This window comes from Strigops habroptila, chromosome 4 (genome assembly GCF_004027225.2).
Source record: "Strigops habroptila isolate Jane chromosome 4, bStrHab1.2.pri, whole genome shotgun sequence".
Lineage (NCBI taxonomy): Eukaryota > Metazoa > Chordata > Aves > Psittaciformes > Psittacidae > Strigops > Strigops habroptila.
The window spans coordinates 16204173-16225004 of record NC_046358.1 but is presented as its reverse complement, the minus strand read 5'-3'; the positions used below and the strand labels follow the sequence as shown (position 1 = coordinate 16225004).

The following is a 20832-nucleotide window of genomic DNA, read 5'->3' as shown; positions in this document are numbered from 1 at the left end:
CCCATCCCTGAATCTATCCAAACTAGTAACAAATCCTTTGACTGAAGAGAGGTAATGAAATGGAATTTAATCTTGACATTTCTGGATTAAACAGTTGAGAGCCAAGGACCAGAGCACTCAGTGGCACAGAAGACAGCTCTTTCAAGAGCTGTGCCTAAACCGGCAGACTCTAGATGTTATGAATGAAACCTCGCCAGAGCTAAAGAAGTTTGTCACAGCAGAGGTGGGAACCCAAATTTTACATGATTCAATTAAAGAATGCCAAGGCTGGTGGAAAACACTGAGCTATTTCTGCCTCCATGTCCCTATGACTGCCCTCACACTACCGTGGGTGTAATTACATCAGATGCACAATCCTTTAATGGAAGGTGAAATTATTTAAGGAAAACAGCTGGCAAATTTAGAGCTAAGTAGGAGCACAGAAACGTCAGTGCTGAACCAGGAGTGTGCCAAACATGACCCAGATACCTAATTGGAAGTTGTGCTCCAATCTGACTTCCAAGAGGCTCAAGAAACAGGCTGACTGAATACATTGGAGAGGCTGCAAGAGGCACGTTCTTCAGTTTATTGCTCTGACTGCATTAAATACTGTTCTGATATCCCCACTCTTCCCCAGCTTTAATGTCACAACCCTGACAAATTTGCCACGAAAGCTGCCAGGGAGAGCAGCATTACAGAATAACGAGGCAAAGAACCTCATCTGTGAGCTTTGAAGGGGTGTCAAGGCTGCCAGACAGCTTTCCCCAGCACAGAGAGGTAGGAGCTCAAGGCTTTGTGTCCATCCCCAGCCGACCTGCTCTGAGCCAGCATGCAGGCATGGGGACTGAGGAGCTGGGAGGGGGATGCTCCCCCTCTGCGATGCTGGCTATAACCCTTCTGCCTTGAACACCTCAGCCTAATGGACCCCAGCATCCCCAGAAAGCACTTAAGGAAGGAAAACTATGTAACATGGAGGAATCTGCAAAACCTGCACACCACTGTCTTGAATTTGTTTACGTTCACATACAGAAAAAGTATCTGCAGCCAAGTCCCGAGCCACCAAAGGGATTAACAATATAAGGTAACAACACATTAATTAAGAATGGCTCTGTGAAAGCTAACTATGCTTAGTCAAAATTTTCTTTCTTTTATTTTTTTCCTTATGCTGTTCTCCATCAGGCCAGAGAAATACATTCCTCTGTGGTTTTAAATAAAAGTATCCAAATACAGAAGAGGAATACACTCATGGATGTCTGCGCAGCCGTCTTGTACAAAAATCAGAGGAATCCACTGAGATCTTAAGTTATCTGAATGAGTGAGGTGGTCCCCACAGGACAGCCCATATAAGTTAATGGGGAAGAACAGTCTCCAAAGAAAGAGTGTAATGTGCCAGTGTGCTTTCTTATTGTAGCCAAGACACAAAATAATGTTTGTAGACTAGGTATGTTTTTTATCTTGATGCTCAAGGACCCTTGCTGACAACAGAAGCAAAAAGCTGAACAGGGAACAAACAAAGTGGAAATCATTGACAGAGATGGTGCTGAGATATGCTAACATGCTATGTTAAATATGGAAACTCATTAGTTTACTTATATATCATGGATAAGAACAAAGCTACAGCACTTATCAGACCCTTTCTTGACGGGCATCTTCCTGCTGGGAATTTGTCTTTTTGGCTGTTTGTGGGTGGTTTTTGTTTGTTTTTCTTTTGTTTGCTTCTTAATACAGTTTGAAGTCCTGTGTTTTCAACTTCAAGGCACATGTACCTCTTACAGCTCTCCAAGAAAGCGAGCCACTGCATGAAGGACTCAACACTCTTCAGAGCAATAAAATAAGCTCTTCCTACTTAGAACAAACCAGCCAACCAACCATATGCAATATCCGTGTAGCAATGACGTAAATGATGAATAAAAGATGCTACAATGCAAAACTATAAATTAAGTTTTAAAGATCCAGTCTTCTGATTGTTTTTTTTTATACTTGACAAAAATCAGATAAACATTGATCAATATGCCACTGTCCAATTCATTATTTTCAGTAACAACAGTCTTGAATAGCCTTGTGATTGAAATTTTATTAGAGTACAGTAACCTTTATTTCTTTTCGGTCACTACTACTGTTCCCTTAGAAAGCTCACCTACCATTGTGTCTGTGGTAGAAGAAAAAACATAGTCAGCATTCAGCAAAATAACATTGGAAATTTAGCAAATATCTCATTTGCTAAAAAGTATGGGGTTTCCTGTTCAGGAAACAGGAATAAAATTTACTGAATACTTAGGGCAAAGGTAAAAATATCAAACAAGAAATACCCATCAAAAATTATTCACTCAGGTGAATTTGACAATGTTTCTGACATCAACAGAAAAGCAATCAAGATTCCATAAAAAAAACAAGAGGGAGGGAAGAAGATGCAATCCTATCCATAATAAAAATAGGTACAAAAACAACAAAGTAAAACTTCCTATGCAATACAACATAAACCCCCCCCCCCACAATAACTGGACATAAAACCTTCTACTGCTACAGACATGCATTACCTTTCTTATCAATCTATGTTTTGTTGGTTTTTATTTTCTTGCAAGTATAATTAGCATGTTACATTAACCAACTTCTCAAAGTTTCTTGCATGTTTTATTACTCATTTCTAGGTAGAAGGTAATCTGCAATTCTGGCCATATTGTGGAGATGTCTTCATGGAGAAAATTCTTACTGTGCAAGTGACGTTGTAATGCTGGAGAATGATGAACCTCTCTTGCAAACCATGCGGCCATCAAATAGGAATTAACTGAATGAAGCTCTAATTGCTTAGTTTTATTTCTCTGCAGGACCAAAATATAATTTTCTTCCCTGCATGTGGTAGTGAATCATACATCAAAAATACCCAAGCTCATCAATTCACACCATACTCAAAACAAATCCATGGGAAACCAGCATGCGATTTTGAGAGATTTCTCCACACGGGGGGGGGGGGGGGGGGCGTGGAGAGGAGTTAAAGAAAACATGCAAATGTGTATTATTTGTACTGAGGGATATGCCTGGCAAGCCTGGAAGCGTTTTCGTTTTCCTGCTTGCCGTTTCTGACAGAAAGTTCTAAAGCCAAATTTATGGCACTCTCAGGTGCTACGTAGTACAAATACCTAACAGACCAAAGAACTGAGTGTTTCTACTGGAACAGGCAGAATAAACCAAGTTATTCATCAACCATTCAGGGTATCCATGCAAACCAGATAATAGTTTGCCTACTCCAGCACTGTGCCAACCCCCCTATCCTGGGTTCAGCTACAGCAGCCATTTTTTCTCCTTGGTAGCTGGTGCAGTGCTGTGTTTTTGACTTTCAGCCTGGGAACAATGCTGATAACACTGATATTTTTAGTTGTTGCTAAGTAATGGTCACTCCAACCAAGGACTTTCTCAGTCTCATGCTCCGCCAGGGAGGAGGGGAAGCCAGGAGGAAGCAGAGACAGGACACCTGACCCAAACTGGCCAAAGGGGTATTCCATACCACAGCACATCATGCCCCGGGGGAGTTACTCCAAAGGCCCAGATTGCTGCTCAGGTCGGGCTGGGTATCGGTCGACGGGTGGTGAGCAATTGTATCCTCTCCCCTTGTTATTTCCCTTATCGTTATTATTACTGATGGTAGTAGTAGTGGTTTTGTATTATACCTTAGTCACTGGACTGCTCTTACCTCAACCCGTGGGAGTTACATTATTTTGATTCTCCTCCCCACCTCTCCGGGGTGGGGGGGGGTGGGGGGGGGGGAAGGAGGGGAGTGAGCGAGCAAGTGCATGGTTCTGAGTTTCCGGCTGGGCTTACACCACGACACGCCCTCAGCTACAGCATCTTCTAGAGATGTATTCTAACTGTCCCCAGTGCAGCTTTAAGCACCAGTGATTTCTGACTGGTGTGTGACTTATTTCTGGTAAAAATCAGCTGGTGCATTATGTAATTCTTAGTATTATTTATAGTAAAAAACCAAACTCAACCCTTTCTTCTTCACCCCACCGCCAACAGTTACATCAATGGTAACTTCAATGTTGTAACTGAGATATATCATACATGGAAGAATCATTGACCCATCAAACTTAAATTATGTGTAAAAGACTAGAAAATAATTCATGAGACTGGATTTACAGGATTTATAGTTACTAGAGTTAACTTGTGCATTTCATTAGAACAGCACAGGAAATTTAAACTTCAGAACAAACTTTTGTTTTGCAATATAGGCCCTTTAATTAAAATGCAAGTAAGAACCTGCTCAGTAAATACCACCCTGAAAATTACTTTCATTAAAAAGCCAAAGAACAATAGATAAGAATGAACAGAATATATGCATGGAATAATGAGGCAGATGTATTCACCAAATAGTAAGAGGGGTTTATTTTTCTAGTGGCTGGAACGGCATCAAATTAAAGCAACAAATTCAAGGATTTGCTCTTTCACATTGATATTGATTACCATTGGGCACTTACATATCATTGCTTTTGCAGTACCTCGAGGTAAAAATCTTTTGTCTAAAGAGTCAGATCTCCGCATACACCTTGGTGGGTACATGGCTTTTTGGGCACAGTGGGAGTAAAGCTGCTCCACTGTGTATCTGATGCTTAGCAGCCTACAGCAATGTTGGCAGAGCAGAAACAAAGCAAGAGCTGTGAAAAAACCAAAATTCTGTTGGTAGATCCTTCACCATGCAACTCACAGGTTGCCATGAAGTGAAGACATGAGAAGTGAAGTATTGCAGCTTGAGTGCAGTCTGCTCAACACTCACATCCAAAAATGAAAGCCACGTGGTACTTCTAATTGATCTCTGCTCTTTTGCTGTGTCATTCAGATCTGGAAACAAACTTCTGTAATACTGCTGCGCTTTTGAAGATAGCAAGATGAATGCAAGAAAAGCATTAATCATCCATTCCTATGAATTTCTACAGACATTGAAATATTGTTGACTTTTCTTTTTAATGCTTTATTCATTAGCCACAATATTCATTCAGCTAAATGCTGTGTTTCAGAATAAAACTGCAGTCAGCAACAAGAATGTTCTTAATATGTAAAATTTTTTTTGTTATTGTGGCTGAATTACCGATTCATCTAAACACTGGAGTTCAGCAGGTAATTTATCATCAAATCTGTCTCTATTCCAGCTTTTAGTCTCAACTGGAAGACTGAAAAGACCTACAAGCAATTCCTGGGAAGAACAAAACCAAATCAAACCCAACAGTTTTAATAGACCTGCTTTGTTCCAGGCTCATAGCTTTCATTTGATGCCTTCCAGGCCAGTAATTTTCATGCTCAGATTCTTCAATAAGAGAAATTATAATTTTGTGTTGTTCTAACTTCTGCCTAGGTGGCTGGAAGGTCTTCTTGGTTTTACTTTCCCTTTTGACAATACCACTTATCTCTGGTGATTTTTCATTGCATTTTTATTGCCCACAGGAATACTCACATAGCATGAGTATTTAAGCTCCTGATTTATCATAGCTTCAATTGACAGATGCAGAGGCTCAAATCCAGCAAGAAAAAGTAGGACCAGGAAGGACCTTCATAATTCTAATGCAAGAAAATTAAATACATCATAATATTCAGGGCTTTTAGATAGCACTTCAGAGTAATTTTACTGACTGAATACTAAGGCTTCAGAATGTGTTTCACAAGCGTTCTGCAGTGGCCTAAGCCAAATTTTAATGCACCCACTGCTGAGATGTGCTTTTCCACTGCAGGTGTGACTACTTTAAGTGCTGTCACATGAAAGTACATGGTTATGCAAAACATCCAGTTCTGGTAATTCTAAGTGATACTTAATTTCATTTAAACATTTAGGATTTATACCATAATGTGTGCACACATTTTCAGGGATGCGTAAGCTTCATGTGATGTATGAGCACGCTTATGCAGAGATGAGCAGTCCCAAAGAGAACGGAGAACTAGGAAGGAGATGCAGAGAAGTGGCATCAACAATCAGCTATGAAAACTACCCTTCTTCTCAAATCTCAGAGTAGCTGTCAAGTCATGCGTACCCCAATACTTGGACTGGGTTCATGCCACACAGGTAGGGAGGACCACTACTATGTAACAAGCTGCACACAAAATGCACCATACAAACCACCAGAGCTGGGAACACATAATACAAACCCAGCACAGCTTGTGATGAAAAGCTGCACAGACTGAACTATAGCTTGGTTGCAGCAGAGGGCAGTGACACACAAACACTAGCAGCACTCATTCTGCATAGCACCTCCAAATGCAGAAGCCTGTCCTTATTTATTTCCAGCATTCTTACCACTCTCAGACTTGTTTTTAAGAAAAACTATATGTTCTTTATGTGTCTTTAAGCGTACGTACGTGCAGATGCAGAGGTATATTGAATAGACACTCTAAAATACAAATTACGGTTACTTTCTCCTATTTCTTTGACAACTAGATCCTATTCAATTAATCTACTATCCCCTTTGTCTTCTGAAAAATCAAATCCTTTAAACTTTTGCTCCACAAGGTCTTGACTTGCATCTTACCAACAGGCAAAGAATTGCTACACTTCAGGCAGCTAACTTTTGCCTTTTCCTCCTCCATCCCTCTCATCCTTTGAAAGGTAGGAAGCTGGATACGGTTAAAGAGAAAAGGCAGGGAGGAGGGAGCTGTAGATGTAGACAGCATAACTCTTTGGCTTCTTAATTGGGTTAATTTGTCTTTTGGCACAAGAATAGAGAGTTTAAGAGAAAGCTACAGGAAAAAAAACTGCAAGGCATGCATTACTTGTGTAAGACCTGACACATCTAATGCTATATGATTTACAGAAGCTTTGAAATACTAGATTAAAAGGTATAACAACCTTCTTATGGAGGGATAGTTGGATTACATTTCCACTGGGTGCAATTTGAAGAAGAAATGACTAAAAGAAGAAAATAGAAGTTGCAATGAAGAAGCCCAGTCTTGACTTGAATTAGTTTAAATGCAACTTGCTCAGAGCAATTGATTTTTTTATGAGAAATAAGTGGATTTTATCCTTCACTAGTGTTTGCAAGTCAGTTTCCATGACACAACTGCATAACTGCTGAATTTACTGTGTAGTATCTGCTGTACATAAATGTGCAAAACCATACAGTACTATAGACATATATGTCAATGTTAACCCATAAACATGTTTGTTCTATCATTTACAAATCAGTAAACACCCCAAATTAGTTTGGATATTGATTCAAGTTTTGCTGAAGTTTTTGCATGTTTTTTTTTTTTGTTGTTGTTTCGTTTAATGTCTCTCCTCCTTGTTTTGCTTGTTTTAACTAAATAGACTCATTCATGTTAAGCAAAAGATTGACCTTGGCTTAGTTTTGGGACTATTTAAATCTACTAACTTTGTCTGAAACAGAGTCAGTACCACATTTCAAGCCTCCTGTCTCTCAAAACAAAACTGCAAAAGAATGCCAAAATAAGTAAAAAAAGATAGATTGACCTGGGCTAGAAGTTTAGATCCAGGCACTCATCTTGACAAATGCCTTAGCTGTTCAGGTTCAGAGATTGGTGCTGTCCCAGATCCAGGGATGAGTGGTTTAAATTGAGAATGAAACTACCCAAATGCTGATGGAAATCTGTATCGGGCACATTCCTCTAGTTAAAATGCTATGGTCAGGAGAGGTAAGCAGCTGGACAGACGGCCCAGAGGAATCCAAACCCATCTGCAGCCAGCTTATGGAGTTTCTTGGTCCCAGTGAAAGTAGTTCCTGCAAGGCAGCAAGGCAAGCTCTACCCCTGCAAAAGCATTAATAAAGTGAACATTGTGGCAAAGCACTCAGCCTCACAGCCTGCTCTCCGGGCCCTGCTAGATGATGGGTGCTGGCTCTTATCAGCCTTGCCAGTGCTGGTCCTGCTCCCCATACCATGACCTCTTTCTTTGTACAGTTCCTCTGAACAGGGGACCTTTCGAACCGTGGATGCAATGAACTCACTCTTCTCCCTTGTGCATCTGGCTGCTGCATCTGGATGAGATGTATTTGAGCTCCTCTGAAGGGAAAAAGCAATGAACACCCTTAAAGTACCACAGGAGCTCATTTTGCAGTGGTTGTATGAAGTCCTGCGGCAGAACTTTTCTGTCCTGAATTATGCCACCAGGGAACACTATCAATAATAAAGTCTCCCTTTCCCAACTCTATGGGATTTCCATACTCTAGAACTTTCTTTGAGTGACATTCTGATGTGTTCTGGGACAATGCCATAGGCACTTGCCAGGACACATGCTGTCTTCTTCAGACAGAGGCACATGGCAGTTTAAACTTGGTTTAGATCATGAGTCTCAAGTAACAACAGGCCATCTGGCATATTTCAGTAATACTGGCACTTTCGGCTCAGAGTGGTCCAGGACTTAAATAAGACAGACATGGCAGGTCAGCAGTGAAATGCATTGGCAGGGCTGTGTGCACAAAGCTTGCACGGCAGCACTTAAGGCAGTGCCGCGGGGACATCACCCATCAATCCATCACAGACACATGCAGCGTGGGGAGCAGAGCAAGATGACAAGTGAGTTCCAGGGTAAGTATTAGGAGCATGACCGAAGTGCCAGCTAGGGGACTGCTGCTGGAAAGAGGGGTATCACTCAACATGGAGTACAAGGATAAACCCGGAATGAATTTGGATGCAGACTGGGAAGCACGAAGGAAGCTTTTTGCACTAGAAAGCTCAGCTGTTGCAGCACTGACTTCTTTCTGGCTTGTTTTGGCAATGTTGTGTAGGGCCAAGTTTGAATCAGTGGGAGCAGAAAGAATACACATTTGGTCCCCCAACCAAACAGGGGGTTAGTTTTAAGTTGCAATTGTATGGAAATCACAGAGATGATTAGAAAGCCAGTTATGTTACTTGTTAGTGCAATGAGATGTTCTTAAACAGTCTGATGACTGGGAAAAATACAAAATTGCTGATTCATTTACAGAAACAAAGTCATTACTGAGGAAATTGTTTTCTCACTAAGAGAAAAGTGCAACTCCATTTATTGTAGCAACTGCCATCACATACATTGGCTGACAACCTAATCTGGACATAGATCTCAACACTACTCAATACCTGCCCTCAGTTTTTCATTCCATACTCTAAACTTAGCATTGGACAATGCCAGATACATGCACGCAGACGTCATGCAGGCTGGTTTCGTCTTACTTTTATTCTCTGTGGCTTGTCCATAAAACTGGAGACTTAACCAAGAAGATAATGGTTTTCTGTGTCCTCCTTTGACTGACTGAGCCAAAACCAGGGAAGCAGATACACAAATCTACTTCTAATGCAGAATAAAATGTGCCTTTGGCACAGCATCCCCACACGGACTCATCATACATTCAAAAAGGTTTTTTCAGCCTTTTCCCAGATTCCTGTTGTCAGGAGAGGACCATTAATGATAGCTCCTGGAGGCTCCTTTCCTTGTGTTACTTAATGTCTCGTTCACACCTTAGGCATCAGGAGAGATGAAAGCAAACCAGATGTGTGGTTCTTTCCCTGGTATTCAAACTTTAAATCAAACTATCAAAAAATAGTTATTGCCATACTATAAACAGAGCTGCCTGTTTAGAACACCAAGGTGCTGCTAGAACACCAAGGTGCTGCTGTAATGTTTCTTTTTCTTTAAGGTTTTATATTTCTCCTGCATAAGAAGCAATTACAATAGAAGTGTCAAGCAAAAATAAACCCCTGTTAGTCACTGTGATCCTGCTAAGTAAATCATGTCTCAGTGTCGCTGTTCCATTTTTCAGGTAGAAAACAGAGTGTGTGAGAATGCCAGAGTCTACAAATCAGTCTAGAAATCAAGAAGAGGAGGTCCAACATTTCTGAAAAATACAAGCTCTTCTCTTGTGTTCATGATACCGAATGGAATTAGACGAGCACTAAAATTGAATATCCAATGATCCTAAGAATAATTCAAGTTGGAAGGATGCTCTGGAGGTCATCTAGTCTAACCTTCATCCAAAACAAGGTTAACTGCACAGTTAGGTCAGATTGCTCAGTTCAGTTGGGCTCAGGGCTTTCTGAACAGCTCCAGATGCTGGTTCCACAGCCTCTCCAGGCCCCATGCTCACCTGCTCTGACTATAAACATTCTTCCTAAACTACTTGGGATTTCTTTCCCTGCAACTTGTGTACATTGCCTTTTATGCTTCCGCCATGCACTCCTGAGAAAGGCTCCGACTGTGCTTTCTCCATATCCTCTCATTCCCTTCAGCTTTCCCTCCTCCAGACTGAACAAACCCAGCATCCTCAGCTTCTGCCTTTTCAAGTGCTCCAGCTCTTTACCTATCTATCACAAGTACCAAAAATCTTATATAAATTTCTTTTGGTTTTGGTCTACAAATAGGCAAGATTATGCATCTGAAAGGGGAAATGAAAAAAACTTTGGGCTCTCAGCTGAGCCATTATTTTCCTATACTTTTCAAACTCAGAGGCTTTATTCACTGCCTGGTGCATCACAAGGGAGCTGCCTTCAAATCACCTGAAGGGAATGATACCAAGCTTGTTCCCTTCCAAATCTGAGAGTTTTCTGTGAGCTTTGAAGGGAGGTTTTGTTCTTATTTTATCTTCATCTTTTCACTATTCCCTGTGCTATATAAACCAGCCATTTAAAGATGATGCAACAGCAGGGTGCAAGGGGGCAGTTTCCATCACAGCAGGGAGCTGCCAACCAGAGTGGCACCCAAGGACAAGTATAATCAGTTTAAAGATGCCATGACATCTCCCATTTCCTTTTTCTTTTGAGTAATGGGTGGTGACTTGATGACTAGATCAACTGCTTAATAAATGCTATGAATAGTAACAGGAATATCAGAAACCTGGTTTAGCTGAGTCAATCTTAAGACACCCAGCCTGTGTATTGCAAACTTGAGCTTACGGAATGACTTTTAAAATCAGATAAATGGTTATCTTCCCCAGGAACCTTCAAGAACAGTTAGCTCATACCTGATCCAGCCATAACCTGCAATTTAGTAACACAATTTTCACACCTCAGTCTAGATTCATGTTTCTTTTCCACTGTAAAGCCCTAATCCTCCAACTGCCAGTTACACTGAGTCACCAGTCACATCAGTTTTAGACAGAAGAGCCTGTTGCTCAATAAAATGGGATTAACTGGACTAAACCTCACTTAAGTAAAAACTTCATTTCAATTTCCACATTCACTGCCTATCTAAGAATGCTGAAGATCTGTATTCCCTTCCTGTACCTGAAGTTGGACATTTTTTCTGATACAAGGATATCAAATCACACTCCTGAATCAATCAAACTCTGCTCAATACAACCATTTTCACTGTAAAGATATTTTTTAAGTGCTTCAGCTCAGATATGCTCCACTGCCAGGAACAATGGCTTGACATCAGCTGCATTGCCAGCATCCCTATCGACCAGAGATATTGCTCGATTATTTTACAACAGTATAAAGACCCCCAGAGCAAGGACTTTGAACTGTCAGTCTTCTCTCAGTTACTGATGTGCTATATATACATGCAACAAGATGTGCTATATATATATGCAACAACGCAACTTCTGCATTTTTAGTGATCATCTGAATTTTACTGCCACGAAGTCACAGCCACAGAGAACAAAGCCCTTCACTTTTTGAACAGGAAGGGAAACTTCCCTAAACAGACTCAGTGTGTGTATCTGGTCTGATTTGGAAAAAGACTCTGCAGGACAGAAAAAAAATTGTGTTTACAGAGACACATGTCCTCATCAATTCTAAGCCACAAAGTATCTCATACTGGAGAACAATCTACTGGTAAGCAGAAGGAAATCAGTAGTTTTGTGCTACTGTAGTCAATACTAGCATTGAATTAGTGAAAACAGGTGCCAGAAACTAAAGTACAAATCCTCCAAGCAATTTACATCACCCTGAATAAATTCATCATTTATCAATGGCAAAGTTCTTTGTTGCACTGGATGATATTCTGTCTGGAAATACATGTTGGAACAGTTTTATACTCCGACTCACGGTTTCTGCACCATCTGCACTTTTGTACATATAGCTTTAATAAAGCAGCACGCATGCATAAAATTCCTCTACCTGTGCTTGAAGTCCAGTAAGAATATTTGGATATGATGTTCTTTCTTTCCTGAGCTCTTCCCTGATATTGTCCTATCCCTATAATAGGGAATTACTCTGACTGGTGATACTGTGATAGCCACAAAAGCTATGTAACATTTTTTAATAACTCACCCTTGAAATATAAATGCTTGCTTGCTTAAACAGAATTAAGAAATCTTGGTTCAATACTTCACCCTGTAACAATGACATGCAGAAAAATAAGCAGAGTGGGGCATTTTTTTCTTACATTCCTTTTTTTTTTCTTTTGCGGCTTTAGTAGTTTGCTTAGAGCCAGCAAGTTACCAGCTCACACTCTCTTCACTGCAAACAAGGGTCCTTACCAGTGACGACGCTGGGGATTTTGGACAGAAAGCTCTTGACAGTGCGGATGGGAACTCCACCTGTTTTGTCATCCTGCATTCTTGTAATGATGTCTTCAATCTGTCAAAAGGAAGGAAAACTTAGTGGTTTGTGCAAAATGGTGACTGTAATGCTTATATGCTCTGAGTGCTTTGGAGCCCTGCCGGTAAGATGGGCTTCAAATATAGCATGTGCATTACAGCACACGCACAGACCTAGAGACAGAGCTATTGCCTCCCACATTTAAGCCCTGAGACCAGAAACCACAAGACAGCATAGACCACCTTGGAAAATGGTGGTTGGATACTGACAATCCAACTGCAACTGTGCTTGTTTTTGCTGCTTGGAGTGACAGAAAGGTGTTGTTTGGTCCGCATGTGAATTGGGTTAGACTCTATACTGCAACCAGCTTAAGGAGCTTCCTGTCCAGTCCACTTCACCCTCTTATCCCACGTTCATTTGAATCCTTGATACCATGACCTTGGGAGTCCTTCCATTTTCCAAAGTGTCACAGACAGTTACCAACAGCCTATGGCTTGAGAAGACCACGAGACAGGACAACTGCAGGATGATTGCCCCTGCCTCATGCTGTAGGCTTGGATGTATGATCTGTGGTCATCATACAAAGTAAACAACCAAAAGTAGAACTACCATAGAGAAAAATCTAGTTACATTTTCACAGTCAAGTTAACTTTTACTTCACACACACATATATTATCCATCAGATATAGAAAAATATACAATCATCTTCAAGAGCCATGGATCTGATTACTGGGGGAAGGAGCTTAATCCTCCTCCCATTTACCCTAAAATTGGAAGTGATTGTTGCTCCTTTCGAGGCTACTCCCCTGCGTTTACTTGCAGGCAACTCCAGGGAGAACAAATAGCTGAACATAAGCACAGCTGAACATAAGAAATCTGGTATCTCCAAAAACTTCCTTCAAGTTAGTAAGGTCTCAGAAGCCTAACAAAAATAAACCCAGAGCCGTTAGCTCTGTTAGCTTGTGCAGTTCACAGCACAGTCCTGTCCACTGGTACTGACAGGGAGCAGAGGCCAATGACAGCCAGAGAGGGAGCACAGCTCTGATTTTACCTGAAGATTTTTTTCCCCACAGATTCTACAAAATACAACCTCAGCAAGAGAGATTGGGTGGTGGGTGCTCAGTCTTGTAAAGGGAGCCTGAGAGCTCAACCAGCTCTCTTCAAATCTGGAAAGTCAGCTTTGTTTAGATATGCGCAAGTGAGTTTTTCACAAACTTAACACCTACATTTCAAAACAAGTTTAATTTCAAGCCTTCCCAAGGTGGTAAGGCAATCTCTCTGCCAACTTCAGACACTGAATTTGATCACTGTGTTTTTAACCTCAGGCTATCACTTAACTGATCTGTTCGCACCTTGTTTATATGTTATTTTTAAGTTAACACATGCCCTGAACAAATTCTCAGTAGGAATGAAGTCACAAAGATGAAAATATCCTGAGATATTCAATAGATTACATGAGAGTTGGGTACCTACAGTTAATTCGCGATAAGAATAATTCTACTTTTCCTCCAACCCAAACACTATGAAAATGAATACCACATCTTATGCAAGGTTATTTGCTGATCAGTCCACTACAAAGAGAAGATCTGACCCTTTCTACCAGCCCTTGTATTCTGCTTCCACCCAATATTTGCAGATATTACCACCCAAATTCCTGGCTAGGTAGGGAAATGTTTCATGAAATAAGTAATACAGTGACAAAGTTGAAAAAAGCGATTATTAGAGCTTCAAGTGTTGAGAAAAGCAGAGGGAACACCAAGCGCAAAGGTCACTTTCAAAGCTTTTCATCTTTGAAGAGAGTTAGACACTTTACTGCAAATGATTCTCCCTTCACTTTCTGCATGTCATTAAATATCCTTTTAGGTTTCCCTATCTAGCAGGCAGGGAATAAGAGTCCTTGGATAGTTCATTTCATCGGGCTAGGAGTCAGGAACTAATAAAACTAAGCATTCCTCATATTTTCTCACTCCCAAATAAGCAAGCTCTGGTGAACTAACTTCTGCCCAACAGAAGTCATAGTAAGAACATGACTTATGTTGGGCTTTTTTATGGCGGTCACTGCTATTTCAATCTGGTCTGATTTTGCATCAGTAAAGGGTACTGTTATTCTTCCCTCTCTGTAGATTCTGGGTCAATATCTCCCTGAGAAAGCCAAAGCAATTTATGTATCTGCTGTCACTGTTAGTTACACACTGTAATGTATGGCTAAAAACTAGATCTGCCTTTCCTCCTGACTAGCTGCTGACAACTCTACTCCCTGCGTTTGCCCAGAATGATTTTATTTCACATTTCAGTACATTGAACGTGGGGTAAAGGGCTTTTGGCTTCAGGGCTATGTTATCAGCGGAGGAAGAACCCTACAGCAGGTAGTTTGTGAGAGTTTAAGAACATACTCTGTTACACAGAATGTGTTGGGGATTTAACATATGTATGGGATTTGCTGGTATTCATTAGACTTTCTTTTCCACTATCAGCATTTCTACTGGCCTAAGGAAGGTGAAGGCATGAAGTATGTACCACATTCCTGCCTGATTGCTTGCAGCAGGTACCCTACACTTGGGTATTCCTGTCGCCAGCTAACCTGTGGCTGGAGAGTCTCTGAGCATCAGTCATCAGTGCCAACATTAAACATATTGGGTTGTGTACACGGCTCCATGTGATGCCAAGCATTCTCTTCACCCCAGATGAGAGCACTCATGAACATTGGTGGAGCTGGATGGTACATGGAGGTAAGGCTCAGTCTGTTGTCAGCTAGCATGAGGACAATAATTATATATAAATTTGATCTTATACTCAACTGAAATACAAGTCTAAAATAGACCATTTCTCACCTTGCCAATCTCTACCGGTACCATAAGCACCCCCAACGAGCTCTGACGCTACCAGCATGCCTGTGACTCTACCTGCTGACTTTTGCCACACAGCCCCATGGACGCACAGACAAGGAAGGTTAATTTGACAAGATGTCTGAAGCCAACTCGCTTCACTAGACCAGAAAATTTCATTCTGATAAATGCAGAAAAAGAAGGCTCGGGAAAAAAAAAAAAAAAGGGGGCTAATACACCTCCCTTCAGCACCCTCAAGGGACAAAGAACAACCTCGCTTCTGAGGCAGTGCCGGAGAGCAGCGGAGCAGCACTGCCAGAGAATTGCTGTGTGACCTTCAGCAAACAGCTTCATCTGTCTCTGTCCAAATCTCCCCTCCTGTATAATGGAGATAATACCAAGTCATACAGGGGCAGTGAAACTTAATTCAAAGGTGTCAGAGAGGGCCTTTGAGCACCTTGGACAGTGGATGTTACACAACTGCAGAAGACACGCTCCCTATCTCTGACAACCTTTCACAATCCCAACAGCAGCAGTAAAACCAAATGACTGCAGTGCACCGATGCGTCAGTTGGCAGGGCCATTTGGCTGTTTCCCACATGAGTAACTCCCAACAACGGATAAGGGCAGGGACACTGATGGAACTTGTCCTCTTCCCGATGGAGCTTTTATCTGTGCTGCTTTAAATTTCAGAGTTTATTTTAGATAAAGGCAGAGTATACCACGCAGCTCTCCCATGCTTGAGTGTGTTTCAGGGGAGAAAGAAGACAACAGTTATGTTCTTCAGATATTTATTGGGAGGGTGAAACAGAGCTAATAATGTCACCTTGAAACTGGTAACATGCTTTAGCATTTCTGTATCTCTATTATGAATAGGAGGGCAGTAGTGAAGGCACAATTACCAGGGCATTCATGATTATTTGTATACTGCTGCTAATCTAGATACTCACTTTGTGAAGCTCTAGCTACTCAGCAAGTCATCACTTGGAGAGACAGGTTTCACCACATCAATTGAATTAAGCAAAACAATGCTTAGAAAAAACTGTGACACTTCTCATTCACCTGCTGAGGTGTAACACCAGAGTCTGGAGAGTACAAAGCAGCAGCTTTTTGACCAGACTATGCTTCCCCTAGCACAGCCTATGGTATCAGCTCTGCGCAGCCCCCCTCACTCAGGCCTAGGCTGTGTTGTGAGAAAATGCAGTCATGGAAAAAGAGAGTGGGAGTTATTCCCCTCAGGCAGTATATGCACAGTTGGAAAATAGGGTTTAATATTCAGCAGAAAAACAAAGCTTAGCAAATTAATTCAGCAAACAAAGATTCTCCAAACAAGCTCAACTAATGCAATTTTCTCCTTCCCCAAAAATCAAGCTTTTTAGCCCATCAATGTCAACAGTTAGAAGTAAAAGACATCAATGCGTCAGTGTTATGCAAACTCAATTTTTCATTAAAAACATTTTGACAGACAACTCCCAAAGAGCTCAAATTCTACATAAGCTATAATTGCTTACGAGGAAGCTATTTGGGCATGTTAGAAAGCTGTGTAAAATACTAAAAGTGAACTCTTATTTACTGATTGTGCAACTGTAATTACAGTAGCAAATGATTGGAACTGCTGCATTTTACAGCATCACAGAGGTTTCTTGTGAACAGAGGAGCGTATTGTTTTGCTCATGCTTTCTACAGTTATGGTAAAGATGTCACATATAAGCATGTAATCAGCTTGAGAGATCTTGTACCATTTAGAGCACGGCTGCTCTAATTAGAAACCTGAGGTTAGCTGCAAATTAGACCAAATGTTTACTTTGCTCTGTAGCACAAGTATTAAGCTCTTTACAAGTGTAGAAAAGTATATCCAGGGAAGATGATGTGAATTTTAAAGAAAGCATTTCAACTGAAACCAAATGGCCATAGAATTACCACTGACGTGTGATGCAAGTCATATTTTGGTCTAAGAAGTTATGCCATTACTGATATACAATGTGTATTGAATAGAGGTAGGTTTTGTGCAACTTATGAAGTAGGCAAACACAGATGCAAATCAGCACACAGATTGATTCAACCAGGAAATCTAGGGTGGAATCATCTATACACAGTTTCTCATTGTGCAATCTGAATTGGAGGAACCACTTTGGGGGGAAGAAAGGAAGAAATTCAGTCTCTCTGTCCCCTAAACAGTGCTGCCGAGGAAGTCACTGGTGCTGACAGCATCTGGGCTGTTGGTATCTGTCAGCTAGTGACAGCACTGAGCCTCCCAGACCATTTCACACAGGTCACCAGTCACTTAGTACTAACTCCTTCTGACCACGCCATTCTCAACAAGGTTTGAACGGATAATCCTGAAGTGCTTTGCAATTAATACTGCAGATAGAAAGCTGAATCAAAACAAAGAAGTGTCACGAGTTGAAATATGAAGTTATAATAGGAAATCTAGAGCTGCATTTATGTAATATATTCACTACAGTCCCCTTATGTGAATAACCAAGAGGGGCTTGGGAGAAGCATGAGAGCATGTGCTTTCTTTTGACAAGCTTTTACTGAAGTCACTGGCTGTGGGACTGGCAGCATCCTGCTGCCTTGCTCAAGCCGGGGCCCAAGGCACAAGTTGCCATGGAAACAGTAGAGATTTTCTTTTCTGTTGCATCATTGCACTGAATGTAAAACTCCAAAGGTCTCCAGACTGCTCATAGAGTGATGAATGAGGAGTGGAGCAGACATGCTTACTGCAGCCTGCCCAGGGACCATTGTAAAAGGAATAAACTCTGTATGTGATATGTCAGAGCTTCTTTCTATGCTGCTCCCACGTGGGCATGCGCTTTTGGGCCCCTTGCTGCTCCCACCACAGCCAGGGCACCAGGGTGAAGCCTGTTAACCCAACCTCAGGAATGCCCATGAGCAAAGCTGTGACCCAGCTGCCATTTAAAATAACATTACACAAACTGCTTGAACTGGCAGGTGCCAAAAGCAAGAGTTTAGCTCAGCAGCTTTGATTTGGTGAATGCTTGTTTTGGGTGTTAGCTCCCACTCTCCCAATTTCACTTTAAATTCTGGTCATCAACTAATCTTTCTCATGCAAGACAACTATGCTGAAACCTGCATTTGTGCTGGAACAACAAAGAAAACGCCACAAATCTGAAGTTATCCAACAACACTGGGCTGGGTTTCCAATTTCCTCAAATCCTCCATAATTTCAGGCCAGTTTTTGAAGCCTGATTAGAAGTAGCACATAAGAGTTTTAGTATTACACCAGATTGCATGAAGTAATCAAGAACCCTAGCCTGTGGTGGTCTGTGCATAACCTGGTGTGAGAAAGCAGCATCTCTCTCTCCCCTGTGATGCTGAACTGCAATTTGATAAACACAGTACTTTCAGTTCACTTTCCTCTGGAGCATCAAATATAAGGCATTTCCAGACAGAAAAATTCCAGACTTCGGTGGGTCACTAAGCAAATCTGCTGCATTCCTGACCATATTCTGCATACAGAGGAACAGAAAAAAAAGTAACCCCCATTTAAAATGACTATTTTCCATTTAAAAGTAGAAGGCCTAAATTTGCACTAGGATTTAGGCCCAAGTGCTCAAGGGAAGATTTGTGTCCATACCCTTGTGAAAGGGCAGAAGGGATTTGTAATGAAAAGGAGGACACATGAATCAGAAGACTTTTACAGTGTAGACTTCTTGTTTCAGTCTGAGCTCCAACAAAGGACTACCAACAGGCGAGATCAGATGAAACTGTGTAGTACAAACTTGAGAATATTATGATTTAATAAGAAACGCAGTGTATTGTCATTTTCTATTCATTTTGCAAAGCTTCATAAACATGTGCCTAACTTCTCCCACAGTAATGAAGCTTCTCAGAGCCAATCAGAAAATAGTTCATAAGCTATTTCCAGTAAAAGATGCAAAAAGTTTGGTTTTGTTGTTCCCTGCCAGAAAGCTGTATCACAGAAACCAAATCTCCACCATTACCTTCCCTAATAAATTGCTGAGAGAAACTCTCCAGCATATCCCTTCTATTTTGGTAGTTGGTGGGCTCCTGTGGCTTAGTTAAAATAAATTATGCAGAAATATGTGTACATAAACCCCCCAAATGTTTCTCTTCAAAACAACATAGAAGTGGACCTTCAGGAATTGGGTTTTTTTCCCTTTTTTTAAGCAGTCCCTTGTGCATATATTACTGTGGCATATAATACAGTGTGACAGGTCATTTCATGCACCATTTAACTCTTTGCACTGCAAAGTGCCATACCACAATAAAGGTTAGATACATCCTCCCTCACCCCTCTAATACTGTGAAGTAGATGCAAAGCAGAACAGTTTACAAGTTACAGAAAAGAGAGAAAACAGAGGAAACCCAATTCATCACCATCAAAAGGTTATATTTTGTTTCTCTCTCTCTCCATGTCATAGTGTCACTTTGCAATTATTTTTTTTTTTTTTCCACAGAAGAACTAAAAAATTACTTAAAAATGTAGCAGCAAAGACACAGAAAAATCCCTAAATTTTCCACCCAGGATTTAAAGGTACCACTGCAAAAGGAAATGTAATTTTCATTTGAATTTCAGAATATAGGGAAGCAAAATACTTGTTTGTGGTGAGTGAAAGAACGGAGATTTGGATTTCTTTTTTTTTTTTTTTTTAACATATATATATGCCTCTGCAAACTGTCTTTTTTTCCATATTGTTTTCTAATACCTTTCAAATGCATACATTAAAAAATTTATAATTTTATGACCACAAAAATGTACAAGATCACCAGTGTTAGAAACTGAAGACCTTGGTTTAGCCCACAAAGATGCAAAACAGAAGTGTTTAGCACTGTAAGACTTTCTGTATTAGCACGGGGGAAGAGTTCTGGACAAAAGGCAGTGACAGGCAGGGCTAGTCTGTCCACCCACACCAGATCTAAACACTCTGCAATGTACAAATGCCATTTTTTTTCCTGAGGTCATAAAGTTTGTGCATTTAGCAATCATTGAAAAAACATTTTTCCAGTGCTCTGCTTCACTCTCTCATATGTCAGTGATCAGCAGTAAAATGGAATGTATTAGAGAAAATTTAAAATGAATCTGAGCATTAAATCAAACCAGATCTGATACTCTGCCATGAATTAAAGGCATGAATTAAAAAATGCACATACAATTCTCATAACTCGATCATCATTACTGGATTCATTAACATTTTCATGCCCTGCAGCTACCATTTATTATTCTAGGACTGACTGGTGCTTTCCCTTTGGCAAAGTAAATGTTGCAAATCAAGCAGTAGGTATAAGTTCTTCTGCATCACAGTCTTCACCATGGGTGAAATTATTTATTTCAACACCAATTTATGTTTTATTCAGTGGTTCTACTACTGCTAATTTTGTCCTTTGGTAGTAAATTGACAAAGTTGTTACTAAGAATACTTAAACAAAACAATTTGTAACAACACTTTGGAAAAATAATAATTTTACTTACTCACATAAGAAGCATCAAATTCTTCTTCCCTCCAAAAAAGCTTTCCTTCTTTTGCTAGTGATGAATCAAGGAACGCATCACTTGCAGTAAACTTGTAGCAGTTACTAAAAATGATGACATCTG

The 20832-nt window shown here is 40.7% G+C and overlaps 1 protein-coding gene across 7 annotated transcripts in view; it reads right to left on the bottom strand.

Moving 5' to 3' along the window:
- RGS6 (regulator of G protein signaling 6) overlaps nucleotides 1-20832 on the bottom strand; it is a 284505-nt gene that overhangs the window by 102279 nt on the left and 161394 nt on the right. For 5 of the 7 annotated variants that reach the window (XM_030483768.1, XM_030483772.1, XM_030483770.1 and 2 more), the window contains exon 3: nucleotides 12366-12465. The exons of 1 other annotated variant lie outside the window; for it this stretch is intronic. In XM_030483768.1, the coding sequence (XP_030339628.1) occupies nucleotides 12366-12465 (100 nt within the window). Of the gene's footprint in view, nucleotides 1-12156; nucleotides 12220-12365; nucleotides 12466-20832 lie in introns of those variants that run through there. One more of the 7 variants, XM_030483773.1, reaches the window with a different exon arrangement.